General features: G+C 34.3%; 1 protein-coding gene across 8 annotated transcripts in view; it reads right to left on the reverse strand.

Annotated features, from left to right (window-relative positions):
- Positions 1 to 16969, reverse strand: part of PCMTD1 (protein-L-isoaspartate (D-aspartate) O-methyltransferase domain containing 1) — an 80812-nt gene that overhangs the window by 11611 nt on the left and 52232 nt on the right. For 4 of the 8 annotated variants that reach the window (XM_008000598.3, XM_008000604.3, XM_008000599.3 and 1 more), the window contains 3 exons: positions 15411 to 15513; positions 3409 to 3580; positions 1332 to 1455 (listed from right to left, as the gene is read on the reverse strand). In XM_008000598.3, the coding sequence (XP_007998789.1) occupies positions 1332 to 1455; positions 3409 to 3580; positions 15411 to 15513 (399 nt within the window). Of the gene's footprint in view, positions 1 to 1331; positions 1456 to 3408; positions 3581 to 9196; positions 9389 to 15410; positions 15514 to 16969 lie in introns of those variants that run through there. The other 4 variants (XM_008000601.3, XM_073018079.1, XR_005241099.2 and 1 more) reach the window with 3 other exon arrangements.

Consider the following 16969-nt stretch of genomic DNA (forward strand, 5'->3'; position numbering starts at 1 on the left):
TTCCTTCACTAATCTATTTTCCTCCATTTTATCTCTAAATTGGTGAACCTCAGGTCCAACTCCAATATCTCCTCTTTATTTCTACTCTCCGCTAAGTGATCTCATCCATTTCTATCTATCCCTAGCCTAAAATGCCATGTTCATGTTGAAGGGTCTCCATTTATACCTTGCTCATGAAGCAGGTTCGTGCCACCTGACATTTGTCTGTATGGTAACAGACAACTCAAACACGGTTAAAGGAAAATGTCAGATCTTTCTATTCCTATTTCCAAATTATGCCACTTCCAGTCTTCCTAGCAACAGTAAATAACACCAGCACTCAGCTAGCCTCAAGGGAAAACAAATTCCTCTTTTCCCTCCACCCACACTCTCCCCAGTCAGCTATTCTTCTGCCTTCAGACAACACTATCCACACCAACATCCACTCTCCCATAGGTGTAAGAAAAGCCTCCTGACTGGCCTGCCTGCCTTTTTTCCCTATGATAATCCATCCTCCACAGCCAGCCAATGAGCTTCTGCCACTCTGGACCTTATGCCTGGTCTGGGAATGACCAAGTTCTCTTCAGACTAGATAAAGCCTTTTGTATTTATTGTCTCTCTGTATGAAAAAATGCTGCCACTAAATCTTGATGTGGCAAGTTTTTTTATATCATTCTGGTCATAATTTAGATGCTGCTTTGGCAGAAAGGTCTTCCTTACCACCATACCTATAGTAGATACCCTTCCCACAACCAGTAACTTGCCACCACATCACAAACTATAATTAATTAATTTGGTTTTGGTTTGACCTGCCCCTTCTTCTTATGTTTCCATGAAGGTAGCTAACAGTGTCTGGTATAAGGTGAGGGCTTTACTTTACCAAAAAAAAAACAAAAAAACAAAAAAAACAAAAAAAACTGAGGCCCAGCGAAGTGGCTCATGCCTATAATTCTAGCACTTTGGGAGGCTGAGGCAGGTAGACCACTTGAGGTCAGATGTTTGAGACCAGCCTGGCCAACATGGTGAAACAGCATCTCTTCTAAAAATACAAAAATCAGCCAGGCGTGGTGGCGCACACCTGTAATCCCAGCTACTTGGGTGTCTGAGGCACAAGAATCACTTGAACCCAGGAGGCGGAGGCTGCAATGAGCCGACATGGCACCACTGCACTCGAGCCTGGGCAACAGAACGAGACTCTGTCTCCAAAAAAAAAAAAAAAGGTTGAATAAATCCACTAAATATCTTACTGTATAAGTATTTAATTCTTCATAATTACATAGTTTTAAATCCCAAGCGTAAAAGCCAAACACCGTAAGTCACAATTCAATCAGAAAATATAAAAAGCTACTTACGGAGTCCCACAGAATCTGGTTTGCCATTATCATTCTTACTTGGTTGCACAAGTGGAGCAAATGAAACAGCAAGGATATTTTTACTTTCCCAAGTGTTCTGTCCAGTTCGCATAATCTGTGTTAACTATTTAGAGAAAAAAAAGAAAGAAAGAAAGTGAACAGCTTAATCCCAGCAATGTGGTCACCTCACAGTCAAAACTGTTTTAAGGAAACAACTGCCAGTCAAAGCTATACAATCACTTATATTTAAATGTGACCAAATTAATTCCATTTAAATATTTACTATAAAATATAAAAGGAATGAAACTATTTGCTGTTAATACAGATATTTTAATGCAAATGGGATACTCAAATATGGCCAAGTGAGTCTGCAATGTTAGATTTGTGGTCTGACAGTGTCTAGAAGAAACACTACAATCCATACATGCCATTGCCTTTCAAAATACATGTCTGAGACAGGTTCAGTAATTTGGTTAAGGCATTATATTAATAAGACCATATTTTGACTACATGTTGACTTCATGCTCTTCCATGATATTAATGGAATACAGATTCTAATTCGACCCCCAACTTGATATCTCACAAATAAATGTAACTATAAAGAGACTAGAAGTTTTATCATTTCAGCAAACGCCCATCACTGGTCACAGGAAAAAAATACTAGCTCAATACACATCTTGTTCAGGTTTAATTAGTATATTCAATTTCTACCACAAAAAGTAGCTCGTTACTACATTTGATGTTTGTAAAATAGTATACAGTAAATGTTTAACAAAGTATTGATGAGAAAGTCACATTTTACGTATTTGAAAATGTATTGTTAAAGGAAAACAAAACAAAAAAAATTGTTTAACTGGGAGTCTAAGCCCTGGAAGCATTCTAATAACATTTTTCCATGAACTTTTAAAAATGAATATTGATATACTCTTGCCCTTTTTAATATCTGACAAATGATTTGCTACAGAGCACAGTTCATGGTGATAGTGAGATCCACTGAGCTGCAAATGACACATGGTGATGTTAAGGGATCCCAAGATAAATAAAAATAAACTCCACAACTATCATGCTAGGACCCAGTCATCTTAGATACTCTACCTCTACTACACAAACTGCAGGTACTTTAAACATTCCAGATTTCAGTTAATGTAAATATAAAAGATATTTTTTAAATGTGTTTTTATAACTTTTTAAAATAATTTGCTTTTGAAAGGTATACCTGTTTTCTGAGTAAATTGGTATTTCATACATTATACCTAATAATTCCAAACCAAGGCTAAAAAAGTAAAATTAATAATGTTCATAAATAGCTGCAGAATATTTTCTAATGAGTCTACTTGGTAATAATGAAGATTTTTTTAGTTCACTTGTTTTCTTAATGAAGTTAAATAGTTCAAAATCAAACCACAAAGAGGATTTCTTTTCTTTTCTGAGACAGGGTCTCACTTTGTCCCCCAGGCTGGATGCAGAGGCATGATCATGGCACACTGCAGCCTCAACCTCCCGGGCTCAAGTGATCCTCCCACTTCAGCCTTCTGAGTAGCTGAGAGTACAGGTGCATCACCATGCCTGGATAATTTTTGTATCTGTTTGTAGAGACGGAGTTTTGCCATGTTGCCCCGACTTGTCTTAAACTCTAGGGCTCAAGCGATCTGCCTGCCTTAGCCTCCCAAAGTGCTGAGATTACAGGCGTGAGCCACCATGCCTGGCTAGGATTTCCTTTCGACATGTTCAAAGAACTGAAGAATATGGGAAACTGAGCAGCTAGTAGAGATCATCACATTTAACTTTTGGGAAAGCAAACTAAAGAAGGAAGCAGCTTGCTGAACACCAGGCACAGGGAGTAGCTGAGCTGAGTTGAAAGCCCAAGTTACCTCTAGTCATAGTAGAGAGATATTTTCTCTATCTCCTTTGTTTAAATAATTAAGATGTTTCAAGTTTTGTCTAAACAAATAAGACAGATCTGGTGAAAAGTATTTTTTCTTTAAAAGTTACAATGTACTTTCACTGAATAAAATTCCTCAACCTTAAACAAATGTGCTTGCTTCCTAAGCCACTAAAGAAAAGGAGTGGAAGTTACCTGATCCTCTATAGGCATGACTAATATGCCTCCAACTTTTAGTAATATTTTCATGTAGTTTTCATGGTCTTTCTGGACTCCAGCTCCACAATAAATTCGATCATACTGATGACTGTCAGATGCTATCTGGAGGCAATTACCGACAACAAATGCAGGTTCACAGAACTCAAATCTGCATTGAAAAACAAACATATTTTAATTCATTTAAGCAAAATATTAGATCTAAAAAATTTACCATAATCCAGTCCTTTGAAATAATGGAAGTTACCAAAATTAATTATAAGGATAAAATGATTATAAACTTTATTTAAATATAATATTTATTAAGTTTAGCACTCATCAAATATATTGTTTTATTATCAATGACATAGGACAGACGTGTTTTCAAAACATTAACATTTTTGGCCACACTGAAACCTCACTTAAGTCTTAAGAAATAAATATAACGAAAAGCTCATCACAGCCTTAATATTGTGACACTCCCAAAATAACATATGATAACAATGAGAATCATAAGGATCAATAAATGAGAAAAGGCTTCACTTTGCATTGTCCTTTCCAAAAAAGGTGAGGGGCCAGCAGAAATGAGAAAGGTTTGTATAGAATTCATCTCAGTTTGACATTTTTGCTGAAGGTAGAAGTGGGAGAGCTTTGTCAAAAAAAAGATACGAGTGTCCCGACCACACACCTCTGCAACCAGTAAGGTTAGGAAGAGTTTCTAATAAATTTTGACTGAGGAACATTACTGATTGGGACAAAGACCAAAATGAATACTAGTTTTTTCATGTTGCTGCTTTGGTCCCGATGATCTCCCTAAGCAACATGAGATATGGTTTCAAAGGTATTTTATCTGGGCTGCTTGGTCCTGGTTACAGTGTTGGTTCATGGTACACAGAGTTACGCTTTTACAAACTATCCTACTTGGACTTCTACTTTATTTCTTAAATTTTGATAAAAACAAAACTGAAAACAGGCTCTAATATAAATGTAATTAAAACCCCAACGCACTAATAAGACAGGTAATCTTATTAAAATTAATTCGTATCCTTTCACTTATGCTGAATAAGGTTAATATGATCATAGAGCAAAAGCACACTATTATTTAAAGATGAAATAATTTACATTAAAAGGTTTGGCATGCAGTGAAAAATAACACTGATCTGAATCACAATCATTTTTACTCTGTAAAATATATTCTGTCCTTTAGTAATTAATAGACTTATTACACAATTAAGTTTCCATTCAGAGTCACTAAAACACAGACACATCTATTTCCTAAAGAAGAAAATTTACCCAAATCTATGCCCTGTTCTTCATTTCTTGTCTTTTTGGTGGAAGGGGACAGAAGGTGGGATGGGAAGGGTCAAGGGTATCCCTGTACTATTGTCTCCATGCCCCAACGCTAACACAGTCCATGCTCCGTTATTTCTTTTACTGTAACTGTCACCTCACTGATCAAATTTTTCAGGTCTCTCTTCCATCCCTTTGCTCTCTACTGCGCAGGGTAAGTTCAAGCTCCTAGGAGTGCTCCGTGGGGAATCTTTATGAGTCTACTGTCAAGTCGTTCTACTAGACTCCTTTCCTGTCTATGCCCCAGCCTGAACATACTACTCTGCAGGCAGACTGAATTACTTGCTTCTAATTCCTTACAGGAACCATCACACAGTGTTTTGAAATCCTGCATCTGTGTATGTGCTGTTCCCTTAACTTAAAATATCCTTCCCCTCTCCTTCTACTCTTAATGCCTGACATCCCTTCAAGATATAGCTCAAATATCAGCTTTGCAATGAAATCTTACTCCATTCTTTAATAGCATCTCATCCTTTCTACTTGCACAGCACACACAAAATGTGAATTTACCTATGTTAGAGAATCGTATTTAATTTCTCTTATATACTCAAAACCATGCTATAATCTTGGATTTTTTAAAATATAGTCAAAATACAATTTTTGGCTTTTAAGTAATTAGATACTGTAGATCACATGGTTTAATCATCTTATCACAGTAAGCATTCTTTAAAAATAAGTTGAACTATTTCAGTAAGGTCTATCTAAAAACTTCATAGAAATTCATTTTAAATGCTTTAATTTTATCATAATTTATTTCAACCTCATAATTTTCAGAATGAGACTAAGGAATTTAAATAATTAAAAATGTTTGAATTATTAAACCTCTTTATCAGATACATTAAATCAACTAAAAAATATGCTTATAGTTTTAAAAGCTTCCTACTAGTTAAAAATATGTGGTAGCTTACAGAACTACTGCCAAGGAAAACACCACTACAGGTAATGACAACTTACAATTAAAACCACTCTTCATATTAGTGGTATTTTATACACATTCATGACAGCAAAATAAGTTAGAAATAATTTAGTGTTTGATTCTAAAATTAAATGTGTGCTTTGGACAAGTTACCTGATACCACTAATTGCACACTTCCTTCAGTCAAATACTATTTACTGAGCACTAGCTTAGTGCAGTGACTGAGAATACAATGGGAGACACTCATGTTTATCTCTAATGGAAGAGACAAACATCAAACAATCCTATTAATTGAAATATAAATTACAACTGTGATAAATGCTCTAAAGGGAAACTGACAGGCATGGGGATCAGAGAAGGGCTCCCTGAGAAACCGCAAGCTGGGATCTGAAAGGTGAGACAGGACAATCTAGAGCTGCCTTATCAAGATGAAAGCCACCAACCACTGTGGCGAGTAAAACCTTAAAATGTGGCTAGTTCAAGATCAGAGACTGTTTAAAACAATGTAAAATATCTAATTATTTTTATATTTGCATATTAAAATATATATACTTTTTAATAGTCACCTAAAATGAAAATACTAAATAACTACCCTTTTACTTAATAAAGAGTTGCTTCTAATACTTTAACACAATCTTCCCTTTGAAACATTTTTAAAATGTATTTTCCTGCTATCTCTTTGAATATTTCTTCTGAATTTAATTGTATCTCCATCACCTATTAGTCCTCAAAACACATTTATTAAATAAATGAACTAAACAAAAGAAACATAAATTTTTAACTTTTCTACCTACCAACGTTGAATATTAACCCAAATTTGACAAATTAAATATGCTAATCACAAAAATCGCAGAAGTAGAAGAGAAGCTTTTCTAGAAATAAAGTTACAGAAAAAGCATATGCTTATGGTACTTCTTTTAATTGTTTTAATTTTTAAAATATAGACACAGAGTCTCGCTATGTTGCCCAGGCTGGTCTTGTACTCCTGGCCTCAAGTGATCCCCCCACTCCAGCCTCCCAAAATGCTGGGATTACAGGCGTAAGCCACTGCGACCAGTCACCTATGGTACTTCTCTGTAGTAACATAATGGTTTATGTTTTGTTAAATTGGTTATTATAATAACTGTAGCTTCATGTTACAGAATACGGTTTTTTTCCCAACATGCCAAAAAAGGAACAACAAAATAAACTCTTGCCTCTAATGAATAATCAACTCTCCTATAACCAAAAGGCAGGTTTTTCTTGGACCAGGGGGGTCTTTCTGAAGATCTCCAATCAACCGACCTTATTATTCTAGTAAACAACATGTTTTTCCCTCTAATGTAAAGCAGAACAAGTATATCTACCTCTATCTAAGGGAAATTATTAATACAAAGGATAACTGCAGAGAAAAATCAAAACTCTAAATTAATAAATTTCTAGTAATTGCAACTCTACTTCTAGCAAACACATATATGGGGTCTTTATACTTTCATTTAACATGTTTAAATTGATTTTCTTTAACAGAATACTCAAATTTGAAAGTTTCCTTGAATTTAAGACAATATTCAAAACGGGATGTACTATTACTAAGTTTAAAAATAAAAATCGAAAGATATAAATAAAATTGGACAAAAAAGGATATTTTTAAATGTTGGCACTAACAAATCTAGAACATATTAGAGAACTCATATGCTAAACATATTGTAAGTATGGCTTAACCTTTTCTAGCCATAATACATAAAACTTCAAAATCAGTTAAAGAAAAACCTCTCAAACTGCATATTCTTACTTTTTTTCAATCTGTATAGCAATTAGGGATTAACTTGCCAATAAAGTACTTATAGATGAACTTAGGTTTTTCTGACTGGGCACACTTTGAGAATCTTAGACATTTAGTATTCTGATACTAATATCATGACTTATTTATCTATCTATTTATTTTTACTTTGAGAGGAGGTCTTGCCCAGGCTGGAGTGCAGTGGTGCGATCTTAGCTCACTGCAACCTCCACCTCTCAGGTTCAAGCAATTCTTGTGCCTCAGCCTCCTGAGTAGCTGGGACTACAGACGTGGACCACCACAACCAGCTAATTTTTTGTATTTTAGTAAAGATCAGGCTTCATCATGTTGCCAAGGCTGGTTCTGAACTCCTGAACTCCAGCAATCTACCTGCCTGGGCCTTCCAAACTGCTGAATTATAGGCATGAGCCACTGCACCCAGCCCATAACTTATTTTTATACAGCATTTCATGTAAACAAATTCATACCAGTCAGGTTACAGAGTGGCCAAAATTTCAGTTAATATTTTTTCCAAAAGTCTATGATTACAATTTTTCAGGTAGGCCAGGTGTGGCTCTTCACTCCTATAATCCCAGCATTTTCAGAGGCCAAGGCAGGAGGATCACTTGAGCCCAGGAGTTCCAGAACAGTCTGGGCAACGTGGCAAGACCCTGTCTCCACAAATTTCTTTTAAAAAATCAGTTGGGCATGGTAGCACACGCCTATAGTCCTAGCTACTCCGAAGGCCAAGGTGGGAGGATCGCTTGAGCCCACAAGCTGGAACTATGGTGAGTTATAACCATGCCACTGCACTCCAGCCCATGTGACAGAGCAAGACCCTGTCTCAAAGAAAAAAAGAATTCAGGTAAATGTTTACTGATATTTATATATGTGAATAACTAGATGATTGATTCAAGACACAGATGGTGGCTACCATGCTATCGAACACAGTAAATTACAACTCCTATTGATTTTTCCAAAGTAGACAAGAAAATAAACATTTTTCCTCCTTAGGCTCTGTCTTCTAACTTCTGTATCTTACCTAAGTTTCCATAAACCTATAGAGGTAAAGGACATATTTTAAACTACAAATACAATTTCTGTATAATCTCTAAGACTGAACAATAAACTCAAAGGAAGTTCTCAAGTTTATTACAAAATAATACTATGTATAAAATTACACACAGAAATTATGTTAAAAATGGTGAAAGAAAATCTGAAATCTACCTTTTTACATCAACAACACAATAAACGAAATCTGAGAAGAAAAAAATGGCAAAAATTCTACTAAAATGATACTTAATATGTGTTTATAATTACTTGCAAAGGAGTGGTTGGTGTGTTCCCTAATTGTTAGGAGTTCATTAAAATTTTATGTTTGTAAGTAAAATAAAAAGTAGCAATCATTTTTATTCTTTGAAAAAAATGTTCAAAACAAAATTTCCAAGATAGAGATGTCCCACACTCCTAAATTATGCTACCAAAAATATGTTATATATATATACAGAAAAAAAAATCAACAGTCCTGAAATGTGTAATAACCACAAAATCATTCATTCTAAGCTTATAATAATTTATTGATTTAAACCTGAAAATTCAATGAATATTCTCAGACTCTCTTATGCAGATAAGGAAAAGTAACTGACATACTCTTAATAAAATGTACCCTGAAGATCATTTATGAAGAAATATAGAGCACATAAATATCTCAGTTTAGAACATGAACACTTGCCCAAAATGACACCGGGATTCTAATCACTTACCTTAGCAGTGGTTTTCTTTATAGGTGCAGGTTGGAATATCTTCATCTTGAGATGGACAGATGATTTCGTTCACAGCAGGGACCTTGCCAACTTGCCCATATAATTCTTTTGATAAGCTGCTAGGAGATCAGGGTGACCTAGCCTTGCCCTGTAGCTTCCCTCTTAGACGGATAGTCTAGGTCTAGGAGCTGACTGAGAGTAGAAAAAACAACATTCCCCTTCAATACACTGTTGAAGTGGGGCTGACAATTTGCACACCTAGTTTATCATGTGCCACAGGATGCTGTTATTGAAATTTTAGACAATTATTCCGGTGGAATAAAGAAATTTCAAGGACGTGGAAAAGAATCCTACCTTGTTCTCACACCTCATCCAAAACCACCTGCCAAATGAATCATAACTTCTTTTTCTTGAAATACTTTGTCAAAATACACATTTTGAGTTTTAAGAGCCATGACTGCTTTATTAAGACAAAATAAAACTTCAAATTTTTCCATTGTGAAGAAAACCAAAGGAAAAGTTAAACTCTTGATCTCCAAATACACTTATACCATTCAAGGACTCCAACAATCAATAATTAAGCTATTTAATTACAATTTTTTTGAAAAACTAAACTTTATATTTTCAAGGGTTTTCCCTTTCAAATGAATCAAACACATCTCAGAGTAATTCAGAATAATTCCAAGCAATGTGTTGCAAGTAAATACAGTTACTGTTCATTAAAGAAAGCATCAGAGAAATTCATAGTAACAAAAACAATCTCCAAACATTTTACAGGAAATGTGACACGTAAGTCATACAAAGGAGAGCCTTTTATTGCTGAAATTGTATTTCAACAATTTCTTCTCCTAAAAATGTGTTTGAAGCCATGAAATTTTTCCCCATGCCATTTCTAACAGAGGTTAAAATATATAACCGATAGTTCTGATGACTATTTTCAAGGATCTCTCTCTCTCAACATCTCAATGTCTGTCATAATTGTAAAATGTATTTACGTATCTGTCATAACTTTAAAGTATATTTACAATCTCTTAACAATTATTATAAAACTACTTCTAAAAATCAGAATACCAAAATGTTCACATATTTGAGAAATATTTTGAATACTGAATACATAATGAAGTATATATAGCAAAACTCCTTTAAATAAATGTAATTCTCATACAGATGAAGTAAATAAAAGACGACAGAATATAGAAGCATCTAATTTTCAAATGCAAATCATATGTGAAAAATGAACATATAATTTAAAATAAAATTAGGATAGTAGATATGACCATATCAACTAAATCTTCTAAAATATGTCTACTCTAACTCTACACATAAAACTTATACCTCAGCTAAATTTGAGTAATGAATTTCCTCCCCCACCCATCTCTGACCCCAATAAAAATTCATGCCATAGGCAAGTCTCATTAATGAACAAGATATGCTCTTTAATATAAATGCTATAGTGAATTAAATACACTATACATTAACAGCATTCCTTAATTCTAATGTGAAAAAAGTAAATGATGAAAATAAAAGTACTCCTTCAACTTTCCTATCTAGGAAACGTTCCTATCCAAGTTGCTAGGCTGTAATTCACTGATAGCAGTACCTTGCTGGAAAGAAATAATAAAGTAAATCAACATTTACATCATAAGAGCCAAATAGAACTAAGTAAAAAGACTCCCAGGCTCAGGTTATAGCCTCTTTTTCTAACCCTCAGTTTTCTCATCTGGGAAATGTGAACACCAATTAATATTGTCTCTAGAACTGTGGATAAAACATTTAGAATGGTTAACACTAATGAACAGACAATGTATATTAGGTGCTATCATTTTGTATCATCTCATTATTGTTTTCATTATTCATATCATGACTCATTTACATGGCAAACTATACGGAGACAATGGTCTTTCACTCATATGGAATGAAAATCTCCAATAATTCAAACTACATTATACTCATCTGGCTACTGACACTGTCATACTTTCAAAGTCACAGCTATAAGTCACCCAAAAAGGGAAGAATATAGGATCTATTGGCCTAATTAATGCTTTACAAGAAAATGGCCCTCTCTAAAGCATGTATTCTAGGGAGCTAAATCAAATACATACATGTATGTGCATTACATATGTGTGGTTATAAATAAATGCTACACTAATAAGCAATTCATTTTCAAAGTATTTACATGGTAGAAAGTCTATAATTCAGGTTCCTTTAACATACTCTTGTAAGTAAAGCTGGAGATTTTTTTTTAACCGTACATGAGCAAATATTGACTCATAATTTTACTTTCCCAATATCCTCCTTCCCTCTCAAAAGCCAGATATCTAAAGGCCTTTACTTGTGTAGCTAAACATAGGATGTTTAGGAGAGCATGTATAAAAGTACAATAGGAGTCAGCAAACTACGGACAGCAGGCCAAGTCCAGACTACAGCTCATAAAGTGTTTTTGTAAATAAAGTGTTACTGGAATACCCTCAAGCCCGTTCATTTTCATGGCATTTGTGTCTCAGTTTTATACTGCAAAGGCAGACTCAGGTGGTGGCAACAGACACCATTTAGATTAGCAAGCTTAAAAGATTTACTAATCAGGATTTGTGGGAAAAGCTTGCCAATGTTTCACAGGACCCTTGAAATCACATCATTTTTATAAGACAATTTCAGTGAATTTAAAAATACCGTATGTATCAAAGGAATACATCAGACATAAAACTTCCCCCTTCCCTCCCACCACCAGTACAGTAAATCCAGAGTAGCCTCTCCACATTATTTCATTTGCTGATATAAGACTAAGACATAGAAAGTTTAAAAGTACTTACTTATTTCTAAAGAAAGAATACTACTTTCAAGACACAGGAATCAAGCTTTATACAACATAAAAACATATTTGTATTTTATTTTGAGAAAAGGTCTCACTCTGTTGCCCAGGCTGGAGCGCAATGGTGCAATCTTGGCTTACTGCAACCTCCACATCCCGTGTCCAAGCGATCCTCCCACCTCAGCCTCCCAAGTAGCTGGGAATACAGGTATGTGCAACCATACTCAGCTAATTTTTGTAATTTTTTTTTTTTTTTTTTGTAGAGACAGGGTTTCGCCATCTTTGCCCAGGCTGGTCTCAAACTCCCAGGCTCAAGCAATCCGCCTGCATTGGCCTCCCAAAGTGTTAAGATTACAGGTGTGAGCCACCACACCCAGCCTATATTTGTATTCTTAAAAAGGTCACCTAACATTATATATTCTAATGCTGATTAGTGTATGATATTATTCCCCCTCTACTGCATTTGGGAGTTTACTACGATCTTAAATATATGTATAAAAGAAAACTTTAAAAATGCAATTCAAACCATAAGTGACATGATAATACTTTTGAAAAGGGGACTGATTAAAAAAAGATCCAAACCGACAGGATAAAAAAAAACCGGAAGAATATTAGGTTTCAGCTATTTATTCTCTCTCCATTACACATAATCAAGGACAATCTGGTACTAAGGAATATATAAACAGCAATTAATTTTCCTCAGTTATCTTATATTTTGTTAACTAAAATATGTATTTTGATGAACCATAATTAAATAAAACTGCTTAGAAATGAGATTTTAAAACCACTTGGCACAGCAAGTTTGTAAAATATTTTAAACTTGAAAATAAGTTTAAATATTATCCACAAACATCAAGACAAACTGAAAATAATCAAAACACATGTAAGAAAAAATCATTTTTATAATTTGTCACTGAAACAAAACTGTATAAAAGGAAAAAAAAAAAAACACCACTGAATCCAGCCACTCATTACATTATGCAAAATGAAACATTTTCCTAATACCTACTACTCCTTGTATATAAGCTACTTTATAATCTGAAACACGTAACAGGAATGTTTTGGTACACTGAAGATTAGGATAATAAAATTGTCAGAACTGTATTCTTCATGACTAGTTCATGAATATAAGAATCTGTTTCAAAAATAAGCTGTAACAAACACCTTAGAAACAACTACAGATAACTAAAACAAGGCCATAAAAAATTACAGAGAAACATTTATACCAGTCATTACTGTATTTTATGATTCATCATTTTATGAATAACAAACCTGTGTAATACAGTAATGACAAAATAAAACTAAAGAAATACAAGCCAGGGAAATTTGAGTATTTTACAATTACAAAAAAAAAAAACAAAAAAAAAACACCAATTTTAAGAATTTTTAAAAATTGAGATACTTAAATAAGTAGTCTTCAAACTTATCTGTGTTGTGGATTATTATTCAAATTACATTAACATAGAAACGCTTCAAATCACAACATATTTTACTGTTTCCCAGGACTATACCCTCTTGCCAGCAATAAGCTTGAGCTCCAAAGATACTTGTACAGAGTTGCTTCACTGATTCAAGAGTCTTCCTTGAGTCTGTTCTGCTCAATTAATGACCCAAAATGGAATTATCTGTGTCTTCATGTATTAATAGGTGAAATCTATTAATAACTAATATACAACAGAGCTTAAAATAGACCTTAAACATTTGCTTTTACTAATACTTTTATATTTTCTAAGTTCAAATGTACTCAAAGAGCCCTTTTGTGTACACTGTTTCGAGATCAAAACAAATACTTAATAGCAATTAAATAAAATAAAATTCTATAGTTCTAATGACTGTATGAAAATACATCATGACTACATCTTAAGCACTTACCATGCTACTATAATCCTTAAGACAGAGAGAAACGATAAAGACAAAAAAGGATGCTAAAATTGAATCCAAATTTCTTGTCAAATAATTTGGACTAAAAACTTTTATTTCTGCCAAACGTGCTTTTCTTGGAAATAGGATATGAACCAACACAGTAAGCCTTGAAAAACGAATCAAAATGTGCATTACGTGTTGTTAAGACAAGCATAAATAAGATATAGGATGGTGTTCAGTAAATTAATGCAGAAAATTCAAATGGCTTGCTTAAATCCATTGAATTACAGTAAAAATAAAACCTGAGCATTTCCCAGCTGCCCCATGCCTGCTTGCTGCCTGCAATCTTTAACACAGTTACAATCACACCTAGGTAGACACAAGATCTTGCCTTCATTGTAAGTACTGAGGATTTTGCTCCATTACATCAGGTTCTGTTCTTTAACCAATGAAATGCCACTTGCCAGAGGATAAATACAAACTGGGATTGCAAAGGGGAATGAAACACAGGTACAAGAGGAAGGGGAGAAAAGGCAAAGGGAGGAGGGGGAAAATAAACATTCTTCTGAAGATATTCACAAGGTTTTTTGGCTTCTTCTCTCCGGTGTTGTCCTTCAATCTAGATCTTTCTAAAGAAAAGTTCTCAGTTCTGATCTAGCCCCCTCCCTCAAGTTTTGGTCATAGCCAAGGGCTGAAGATAAATGAGGGTCCACTCCCAACAAGCCAAGTTGAAATTTTCAGTTTTTAGCTAAAACTTCGTTCTTTAAAGTGACTGTTCTAAGCTTGTGTTTTCTATCCTTTTTAACACTCTTTCTCTTTGAAAATAAGATACACAGAGAAATGAAAGATGTAAAAGCTCTCCAAATTTTACACAATTTCAAAGAGCTCATGGATTTCAGTGTAAGTGCCCTTGCTCCACAGCAATGCAGAATTTTAGGATTATACACCAAATGGACTTTTCCTGCCAGCCCAAGGACCAGAGCCTGTGCAATATTTCTTCTAAGGGGAGTTATATTGTGAGTTTAAAACAATGGTTTTATAAACCAATTTCTCATAAACAATCCTATCACAAGATATATCAATGTATTTCTATTATCATTTCTTCTGGATGTATTACAAAGTAGCTGAATATGTTAAAGTCCTTTGTATACTGGCAGGTACCACCTCTTATGTTACAACTGAAGAGGACAAAACTACTAAATTACTATCCAAATGGTAAAAAAACAAGTTCCAGACAAATACTGCAATCACAGCATTACATTGTATCTCCAGAAAAGATACCTGAATAATGTTTAATGAATTCAACATTATTAATAAAGTGGTAGTAGCAAAAAATTACTATATTTATAATTTACTACAGAATTACATATAGGTAAAGTTATAGCACAGAATAATATTAACTTTTCTCATTTTATGGTGCACTGATTTTTGCTGCATTCAATTGAGTCAGTCAGGATCAATAATAGTGTTCAAGAATAGTCATGTTGCATATATCTATTTATTAAGTGATTTCAAACCAAAACTATAGATATGAATACTTACTTATCAAAGCTATCACTATTTTTGATGAAGCTCTCCAGTTTTTCCTTGGCATATTCCACCACATCTGAATGAAGCTCAATCCCATGATTTATTCCAAAAGGACCTGCAATCGTAGCAGCATTTTTATAAAAGATATTAATAATATGCCCTTACAGAGCTCTTTTAAGTTCTGCTCATTTATACATCACAGGAGTACTTAAAAATGGCTTGAAATATGCAAATACCTCCTAGCTACAGATTTAAAAGTTGAATGGAAATCCATGTACATTGCTTTAATGTAAAAAAAGGAAAAAAAACAGTTTGCCTGAGTTTTCTATCAAAAAACACTACCAGGCATAAGGTTGAAACCTACAGAGCTGTCCCAAGAGAGGAGCTTATCTGGCAGGACAAAACTTCCAAAAGAATAATATTTCTAAATGAAGTTTAAGTTACTTGCTACTATTTTATCATTTGCTAAAAAATTTGTAATTCAACATACTTAAAAACATGCGCTGACACAGATACTGCATGAATGTCTCGGGGCATTCCTATCCCCAGCCAGCAGAGGCTAAATTCCCACCCCATTCCACGTTTTTTGGAGCTCCCAGTGCCTAGCAGAATGTGGTCATCGGGCAGCATGCTGGACTTGACCCTCATGCTCCAGCATATTTTACACTTCTCACTTAGGATTTCTCTTTACGTATGCCCATGGATGGACTGACCTCCCAGGAAAAGGGGAATGAATAGAGAGCGTTCTCAGCCCCCAGAGAGGTACTTGAGCTGGCTCTTTTCCCCCACCCTGGTACCAGTTCACACTGAAAATACAAGGACTCAGTATCTCCTAAGGCTACCGTACATACATACTAACCTGCCCCATGACCCACATGAGAATATAACACACAAATTACAGTTAATCCCTTTTCAGCTTCTGAAACTGAGCCAACCAGGTTTTCCACTCAACATTTTTTCCTTTAACATTGGACCTGGAAGGTCTATTATTTTCAGTATCTTTAGGAAATACTTAACTGGATGTGCCCTCCACTAAATGTCTAAAACAACAGTGCATATTTGGATTGTTTCTACTGACCATTAGGTACTTTTAGCCAAAAAAACACAATCATAAATTGTCACGTTTGAATGCTCAAACAGTACATGTAAAATACACTTTGCCGTCTAAGAAATATCCAGACTATACAAATTTAACCAAAATGTTCAGATATAATCTTTAAACCAAAATCAGGTAAGGATAATACCTTCCCCTAGTATACTTTTATAGTTTTTTAAAAACACTAATTTTACTTGAAAAATGTGTTCAGATAAGAAAATTAAGTAAAAAGGTGTTTGATTCATCAAACCACAACAGAATTAACTTCCTTTGCAATGTTTTTACATTTTACGAATTGCCCTGATTAAAACACTGTTAAACTTTTTGCTTGTTTCCTGCCTTATGAACTCTTAGCCTTCATCTGAAAACTGGAACATCTGTCCAAAATCATTTATGACTCCTTGCAATTACTATTACTACAGATAAACTGAGTAAAACTAAAATCTTTTATATTCAAAATAATAAAGCAGACAAA

This window comes from Chlorocebus sabaeus, chromosome 8 (genome assembly GCF_047675955.1).
Source record: "Chlorocebus sabaeus isolate Y175 chromosome 8, mChlSab1.0.hap1, whole genome shotgun sequence".
In the NCBI taxonomy this organism is placed as follows: Eukaryota; Metazoa; Chordata; class Mammalia; order Primates; family Cercopithecidae; genus Chlorocebus; species Chlorocebus sabaeus.